At 40.1% G+C, this 9,007-nt stretch overlaps 2 protein-coding genes across 7 annotated transcripts; one reads left to right on the forward strand and one right to left on the reverse strand.

Moving 5' to 3' along the window:
* Nucleotides 1-707: 707 nt before the first annotated feature.
* On the forward strand, nt 708-6,441 carry LOC104800952 (protein transport protein SEC23). 6 transcript variants are annotated; one of them, XM_010523977.2, is made up of 13 exons: nt 708-1,697; nt 1,820-1,993; nt 2,565-2,726; nt 3,047-3,189; nt 3,374-3,449; nt 3,561-3,733; nt 3,823-3,904; nt 4,605-4,682; nt 4,963-5,124; nt 5,239-5,502; nt 5,689-5,793; nt 5,900-6,090; nt 6,309-6,441. In XM_010523977.2, exons 1-12 carry the CDS (start codon nt 921-923, stop codon nt 6,044-6,046), a joined length of 2,343 nt encoding a protein of 780 aa, XP_010522279.1. In that variant the 5' UTR covers nt 708-920; the 3' UTR covers nt 6,047-6,090; nt 6,309-6,441. The 6 variants fall into 6 exon arrangements, with proteins under 6 accessions (XP_010522279.1, XP_010522282.1, XP_010522278.1 ...); XM_010523980.2 differs by having other exon boundaries at nt 5,900-6,062; XM_010523976.2 differs by lacking the exon at nt 6,309-6,441 and adding an exon at nt 6,201-6,302.
* LOC104800951 (probable xyloglucan galactosyltransferase GT15) lies at nt 6,330-8,424 on the reverse strand. Its single transcript, XM_010523974.2, is given in 3 exon segments — nt 6,330-6,610; nt 6,612-7,254; nt 7,670-8,424. Coding segments are annotated over 3 exon segments (1,452 nt in total). The 5' UTR covers nt 8,283-8,424; the 3' UTR covers nt 6,330-6,414.
* Between the last annotated feature and the right edge of the window lie 583 nt (nt 8,425-9,007).

The following is a 9,007-nucleotide window of genomic DNA, read 5'->3' on the forward strand; positions in this document are numbered from 1 at the left end:
TATTTATATATATATATATATATATATATATATACTTTCATAAATTTGTATGTACGAAGGTTGATAATTAATTCCAAAATAAAATTTAAGTCTGAAATTTTAAAAATATATAAATCATATTACTATACTTTATCTTGTGATTTTAAAAATTAAACAATTGATAGTTATACTAATCAATTTATTTATAATTCCAATTGTTGGTTTATGTTAGTCATTCGAGCCAGTGGGCCACCATGTGCTGGGCTTTTGAGTTTGCTTTAATATAGTTCAAATGAGACATGGGCTTCTAAGTTTATGAGCTTTTAGTTTTATTATAGATTTTTTGTATTTTGGGCTAGGCCCACTATTTATTCATAACCCAAAAAGGGTCCACCGTGATATATATATATATATATATCATAATATCATACTATGGTGTGATTAACATAATCACACAATTAATCAATTGAAAAATATAATTAATTAATTAACTGTTAAGGCTAACACACATATTCATATATATGCATACATATCCATTCGATAATTGATTTCAATCTATTCACGGACCACGGTTTAGTCAAATCTCATTTAATAGTGTTACCATCTGTACTTATTTTTTCCAAAAAAAAAGAGAGAGATTATGCTAATATAATTACTGTACATACACTCCAAGACTGTACCTGATAAATTTCCATTTGGGTCTTGACATTACTGTAATATTTATTTCCATATTTGTCCCTCGAAGCTTTGAACCTCTCTCTCTCTCTCTCTCTCTCTCTGCACCACGACCCTTTTCGTCTTGGTTCCTTTGGGGGTCGCCTGAAGAAACCGAAGAAGTATACTCGAAAGCTGAGAATTTCGGCAGATCAGGGCTTAAAACCCTAACGCGGAACTCAATTTACCATCCAATTCCGGAGAATTCCTCTTTCCCGATCTCAACCATGTCGGAAATGGCGACTATGGATCCCGAAGGGATCGACGGAGTTCGTATGACCTGGAACTTCTGGCCTCGCACCAAGGTTGAGGCCAGCAAGTGCGTCGTCCCCATCGCCGCCTGCATCTCCCCAATCCGATACCACCGTGAAATTCCGACGGTTCCGTACGCGCCGCTCCGGTGCCGGACCTGTTCTGCCGCGCTCAACGCCTTCTGTCGCGTTGATTTCACGGTGAAGATCTGGATCTGCCCTTTCTGCTTCCAACGCAACCACTTCCCTCCTCACTACCACATGATCTCCGAGACTAATCTTCCGTGCGAGCTGTATCCGCAGTACACCACTGTTGAATACACTATCCCGAGCCCTTCCCCAGCTCCCGGCATGGGGAATTTCGATCAGAGCGGTGGTGCTGCGTTGCAGCCCTCGCAGTCGGTGTTCGTCTTCGTGTTGGATACGTGTATGATCGAGGAGGAGTTTGCCTTCGCGAAATCTGCCCTCAAGCAGGCGATCGGCTTGCTTCCGGATAACGCTCTCGTTGGGTTCGTCTCGTTTGGGACGCAGGCGCACGTTCACGAGCTGGGATTCTCTGATTTGGCCAAAGTTTACGTCTTCAGGGGCAACAAGGAGATCACCAAGGAGCAGATTTTGGATCAGTTAGGGCTCGGTGTGTCTGGTAGGCGAGCAGTAGTTGGGGGATTTCCAAAGGGCAGGGATGGATTCGGTAACGCTGGTGTTAACAGGTTCCTTTTGCCAGCCTCTGAGTGTGAATACACTCTTGATTCGGTGGGTTATTATGTTTCTTTTGAATGGGCTTTACCTTCGTTCCATCAAAATTGCACCCGCAAATGATTGTCTTAAAAGTAGAAAGTTTATCCAACTCCGGAGTTTTCCGTTTTGGGGTGTAGCTGTTGGATGAGCTACAAACGGATCAGTGGCCAGTCCAGCATGGTCGTCGTACTTCACGGTGCACGGGAGTGGCTTTGAGTGTGGCCGCTGGATTGGTTGGAGCTTGTTTTCCTGGAACTGGGGCTAGAATTGTTGCTTTAATTGGAGGGCCATGTACGGAAGGGCCTGGCACGGTAACTCCTCTTGTTTCTTTGCTTTCTTCTCATGAAATTTCTATTCTGTCTACATTGCTGTCTCAGTTTTACTTGGTCATATGGAATGACTCCTTGAATTCTTAGTTACTACGAGACTGACCTATTTGTGCTGCCTCTCGGTTATCATTCATGTAATGGCAACGGTGACAGTAGACTGATTAGTTTTTTTTAAAGAAGATAGATGTGTAGACTAGCTATCCAGTCCAAAATGAAACCAATCCTATAAGTTGCTTGTCTTCGGATTGGTAGTGTTGAGACTGTATTGTTCTTATGTGGTCCAAGTAGGGATGTCGTTATGTATGTTGCCTCAGATTGCTTGAGTTTACATCACATATAAGTCAAGCTGTTATTAAACTAGCGTGGTTCTTGTCATAGTCTACTTAACTGAGCCGTTTTCATATAATTTGAGCACTTGCCATGGAAACGTCAAAATTATACTATTCAGAATATGATCCGCAATGCATGAAATATGGTCCCAGGGTATACTGTTGGCCTCTAAGAGGCTTAAGGTTATTCTTTTGATTGAGTACATTACCTTTGGCTATTCCAGATCATATCAAAGGATCTGTCAGACCCTTTGCGTTCACATAAAGATCTTGATAAAGATGCTGCTCCGTACTACAAAAAAGCTGTGAAATTTTATGATGGTCTTGCAACACAATTGGTCAACCAAGGTCATGTACTGGACCTTTTTGCATCTGCACTTGATCAGGTATTTATCTTCCCCTGGCTTTATGATTGTGTTTACCCTAGTGAAACGCTAGTATTATGTAGATGCATGAGCAAAGCTTCATCTTTTCTTTCGAGTATGTTAGGATGAAAATTGATCATTTAGGAATTGGAATATCTAAAGCCATGTATTGTCTTTTTCATGACTTCTTTAAATGGCTTTGAATTTTCAAGATTTTCACCATCTTGTTCTCAGCTTGTGTTATTGTTTAACACTAATCAGTAAGTATGCATTATGGTTGTGCTACTTTTGTTAAACTGAAACGGTTCCAGAGTTTAAGTTTTGTGCATTTTAAATGTTAGGTTGGTGTTGCTGAAATGAAAGCTGCAGTTGAAAGAACTGGAGGGCTTGTTGTTTTATCAGAAAGTTTTGGCCATTCTGTGTTCAAGGATTCTTTTAAGCGAATATTTGAAGATGGCGAACAATCTCTTGGTCTTTGTTTCAAGTAAGTAGCTGTTGAATCCTTTTGTTCCTCTTTGCTATTCATTTGAATATTTACTGTCCATCATTAGTTCTGAATATCCATGAAATGTGCTAATTGGTCTTTTTATAGCTTGGTACTGCCATTAATTTTACATCCATGACGGAATTCAGTTGCGGTCATACTTATTTCCGAACTACTGTTTCAGTGGAACACTGGAGATCAACTGTTCAAAGGACATAAAGATTCAAGGGATCATTGGACCTTGCTCTTCCCTGGAGAAGGTTGGACCAACTGATACTTGGGAACCTGATTTTTTTTAAATTTAATGTAAGGTCAGTGGATGAAATATAAACTTGGCTGATGTTTTTATGCTTTTGTTTGGAACATTGCAGAAAGGCCCTAATGTTGCTGATACAGTTATCGGAGAAGGGAATACTACAGCATGGAAGATGTGTGGCCTTGACAAAAGTACTTGTTTGACAGTCTTCTTTGATCTTTCTTCAACTGATAAATCAAATACCTCTGGAGGTGTAAATCCCCAGCTATATTTACAGTTTCTTACAAGGTAAGCTTGAAATTTTCTCCTCTGCTTGTTCTGGCTCCAAGTATATTCTCCAAAGCAATTGAAATTTGATTGTAAATATTTTATTACAGTTATCAAAACCCTGAAGGTAAAACATTGCTTCGAGTGACAACTGTTTGCAGGCCATGGATAGATACTGCTGTTAGCACAGAGGTCAGTACTTTTCCGTTCTCTTTCTGGAATTTGTAGGATTCTTTTTCTTCAGAATGACTTTCCAAGAATGGTCGTCAAAGCTTTGCTATGTTGTAAAAATCCTGGTATATGTTGGTAACTGGGCAGCATTATGGATGTCCCTGATGTTTTTTGGCAGGACTTAGAATTCTCTTCCTATGGACAGAAAAAAGTATTTGTTTTTATTAGGAGAATGATTTTGACTAATTAGCATAATAGCATTCATCTTCTCAGCTACAGAGATCCAACTATTATCATTTTGTGTGTTTCATATTTACCTTTTTATCGGAGCTGAATGGCACTCGTTGTTTATTCTACTTTTGGTTGCATGTTCGAGTTGTTGTGGAAAGTCACCCATGTTATTGCAAGTTGGCAATATTATTTTCCTCGTTAAGTAACACCAGAGCTTCAATTTCGACTGAGGTTTACATGATTAACTTGGCCAAAGTAGTTACCTAAGTTGGTGTCAATTTTGTGTGTGTAGTTTTTCCAGCATACGCATCTGGATTTTGTTTGCTTTCTATTTATCTATGGTTCACACAACATAACTGTGCAATGAATAGGTAGTCTGCCCTTTAATGTTTATAGCATGGGTTATGATATGATACACCGGTAAAGTACCCGCGTATTTTCTTCTTTTGCGTGTGGACATTTATACAGATGAGGTGTGAAATATCTGCAGGAATTGGTGCAAGGCTTTGATCAAGAAACCGCTGCTGTGATTATGGCAAGATTAGTTTCCTTGAAGATGGAAACGGAGGTGATCTTCAAAATCGAGGCTGAAACTTGCTATTAAATGTTTCACTTGGGATACTTGAATCTCAAGCTTATTGGTGTTATTTTTGCATTTTCGATGCATTTATTTCTGCCCTGAGGGAAAATTACTGGAAGATGTACTCAGTATATGCTAATCTAAATGTTTATTTTAGGGATCCCATTGAGCGCTTTTTTTCTTTTCTTTTGGAAGCACTCTAATGACCGTTATTTATCCCAGGTTTTGTCTAATGAAACCAAGTAATTGTTGGATGTGTTTTTCTCAGGAGGGATTTGATGCTACGCGATGGCTGGATCGGAACCTTATTCGCATTTGTTCTAAATTTGGCGATTACCGAAAGGATGATCCTGCGTCATTTACACTAAATCCAAACTTTTCATTGTTTCCTCAGTTTATGTTCAATCTTCGACGGTCACAGTTTGTGCAGGTAAGCGCGTGCTACTGTATTAGATGCTTTCAGTTTCTCTCCGTCCTAATAATGGATCAACCCACACATGCAAATGTTCTTTTTGTTTTTTCCTTCCTCCGGTGACAATGGCAGGTTTTTAACAATAGTCCAGATGAAACTGCATACAACCGCATGCTATTGAACCGGGAGAATATCACCAATGCAGCTGTTATGATTCAGCCATCTCTAACAACATATGCGTTTAACTCGCTACCACAGCCAGCACTGTTAGATGTGGCGTCCATAGCCGCAGACCGTATCCTCTTGTTGGATTCATATGTCAGCGTCGTCATATTCCATGGAATGACAATAGCGCAGTGGCGCAATATGGGTTATCAGAATCAGCCTGAACACACGGTATCCTTCCCTACCTTATCCGAGTGGCTTATTTTTTTTTTTGAAACTTTTTTAGATTGTGGCGAGCTGGGTCATGTTCTTGTGCATTTTCTTGGCTGCTCTGTCATATTTTTGAGTTACAAAAATTCTGGAGGGGGGATTGAACCCTTACATGTTCTTACTGGTACTGTATAAATATATCGGCAGGCATTCGCACAACTATTGCAAGCCCCACATGAGGATGCTCAGATGATCATTCGGGAGCGTTTCCCTGTTCCAAGATTAGTTGTTTGTGATCAACATGGTTCTCAGGTTAGTCATCAATTAAGATGGAAATGTCATTGCGTGCAGGCTAAGGATATTTGATCAATCGACCGACCTTCTTCATAGGCTAAGCTTTTTTTTTTGGTCGAGACAGGCGAGGTTTTTGTTAGCAAAGCTGAACCCGTCAGCGACGTACAACAACGCAAGCGAATTGACCGCTGGTTCGGATATAATCTTCACCGACGACGTTAGCCTCCAAGTCTTCTTCCAACATCTCCAAAAATTAGCCGTCCAATCTTAACATTAATCATCATCAGGTCTCTCATTGTATCTCCATCATCCTTGGTATCGTTTCTTTGTTTCTTTTTTTTTTTTATGTCGAATTTCTGATCAGTTTTTGTTTTCGTTTCATTTGTTTTTTGTCTTACCATAAGCCTACATCATATTATATATAGGTGAAAGAAGTCATAAGTAGAGCCATCCCTTTTGTCAGAAATGATCTTACGCTCCAAATTTTGTAAGTTGGTTTCATTGCAGCAAGGGGTTCTACTGTCTGTATGCAGGAAATCCAATGAAGTTATCAATATTTGGTCGGACGAATCTAATCATTATCCGAAAATATAAGACATTAACAACAAAAAAACGGTACATATTTTGATATGTTTTAGGCTATTTATATACATCGGCTTCCCCGTTCTTGTGTTGTTTTCTCCTTATTAACCGTGTTCTCTCCAGGACCCTCTTAACAGCTATGTCAAAAGCATCTTCCACAGTTTCTTTTCCCGGTTTATACCGGTTCAGGTTAGAATATACCACCTTCGGTACGAGCCGGATAACGTTTGCTCTCATTTCCATCACTCTTTCTACGCAGTCTCTCTTCGATTTTTTCCTTTCCCTTTATTCTCAGCTCCTTAACCGGTATGTAAACCGAGTACCGGTTATGTTCCTTCGGCAAGTGCCACACGTATTGCTCGTAGGCGCTTCCCCGGTTAAAGAAAACCGGAATGCAACCGGCTAAAATCGAATCGAATACCGATCTTCTGGTTAGCGAGTCTCCCGGCGGTTGAAGGCAGAAAACCGAACTCTCGAAGAGATTCATCAGACTGATTGGATCGTCGCAGCCGTTGGATCTGACGTCGCAATCGAGAAACTTGCACGTATTCGAATTCTTGCATTGTCTTATGACTTCCGCTCGGACCTGCAAGTTATGGTTTCTGCTGAAACGTTGAGCTCCGGCGATCGAGAAGAGAGCAGTCCGGTTCGTGTTGGATCGGATCTTTTCTTGCCACCGGGTAATCTCATCGGCCGTCGAAGGGTGAAAGTAGGTCGGGTAAGGTACGGCGAACTCGTTGAGGCTCGACGGAGTCCGTTCGACGGTGAGAAACGTGATGTTTTGAGATTCCGGTAAGAGCATGAAGTTGCTCCCCCAGTCGGAGTTATTGTCGGAATGTCGCCGGAAATCTCGTGAAATCCGACCGGTTACGAGGAAATGGTCTTGACCTGACAGTCCTGAATTCCAATGATTGGAACAGAGATTACTGAGTATTATATTTGCTCAAAATTTCCACAAAAAAAAAAAGAACACGAAGAGGAATATATTCTAACCAAGTCATTGATATGTCATTTTTACAAAGCATAGAGGGCTAAAAATTAAGTTTGAATAATTCAAACTTAGACATTAAAAAATGGCAATATGAAGTAATCAAAATACGTTAAAAAGCTTGGAATTTCTACAATTACCCAAACACGGAAATCAAAGCAAAGCAAAAAAAAATATCATAAATCAAGGACATTGGAAAAAAAAATGTCTAAACATAAAATATGTGGCCGATAATTATACAAATCAAAACATATGGGGTCAAAAAATATATTTCCCAAGAAAGCAACGATAAAAAAAAACGCGTGGTAGCTAACAAAAGTGTACCTTTCCACTGGGGTTGATCCCTCAGCCATCTGACCAAGTCCTTCCCGGCGGCGTCTCTCACGGCGACGTTTCGCCGCCATAGATTTCTCCGGAGATCGAGTCCCGCGTAAAACGGCACATAAAAAGAGGAGGCCATGGAGGAATCCGTCGTCAAGCACTCGTATCTCTTCATCCGCTCGTGGAAGATCAGTTCCAGCATGAACTGGTTAGTCGAGTACAAGCCCGAAGATCCGATCATGGGTCCGAACCCGGAGTTTTCGATGTACTTACACATGCTGATCTTGTCCTTCGGTCTTGTAATGGACTCGCAGTCGGCGAGGACGTCGAGGTTGAATCTTGAGGGGAGGTTGTGTATGTATATGTAACGGTGGTGGCATGGGTCTTCGCCGGAGGATTTGGACGGAGTTTCATGGGGATTGTGGAAGGAGACGATGTTGAGGGCTGAGTAGTGGTGGTGAGAGAGACGGGAGAGGAGGAGAGTTATGGAGAATAGAGAGAGAAGTAATAGCAGATTTGTGGGTTTTGAACAAGATTGGATCCTGGTCGAAGAGTTGTTGTTCTTCTTCATCTTAGTTTGATTTCCTTCTTTGATGATCCATGCTTTATTCTTCATATATATACGTAATCGGATGTATACGTATGTATGTACATATATATATATAGAGAGAGAGAGAGAGGGGAGAAGAAGAAGAAATGTTGAGCTCTTAATGGCGAATGAAGCCAAAAATTTTCGTGTCAAGGCCTTTTTAGAATTTTTCTTTCTAGAAAAAACATATCAAAAAGTCAAACTGAATAATGTTTTAGATACATAGACATATATACTGTATATAAAAATATATAAACAGTGTAGTATTTAGACCAATAAGCTCTTCATGTGGTTTTATAAGAAATGTTTTGCGTGTTTGTTCCGCCATTGCTTGTTCTAATAATAAACTGTTTAACTCCTATCCCCATTTTTTTAGCCAAGTATATACATGTGTGTATATATATATATTTATTTGTATATGTGTGTATATATATTGTGGTCAAAACAGTGGGGCACCGAATTGCGACTGCTCGTAGTCGATTATTTTTTGCCAGAAAAGCAAAAGAGAGAGGGAGAAGGGCTAAAGCAAAAGTGTCAGACAAGCCTGCACCAGTAGATTCATAAAATATGATATGATTAATCGACCATGCTCAATTATTTGACCATTTTATATATAGAACCAATTATACGATGGGTCCATTTATTCACATCTATCAACCTGTTTAAAACAATTTTTTTATAACCCCAAGCTGCCACATTTAAAACTACAACTACATGAAGCAAGAGAGGAGAAAGACAAGAAGGGGAAAGAG

Source organism: Tarenaya hassleriana, unplaced genomic scaffold, assembly GCF_000463585.1.
Source record: "Tarenaya hassleriana unplaced genomic scaffold, ASM46358v1 Cleome7, whole genome shotgun sequence".
Classification (NCBI taxonomy): Eukaryota; Viridiplantae; Streptophyta; class Magnoliopsida; order Brassicales; family Cleomaceae; genus Tarenaya; species Tarenaya hassleriana.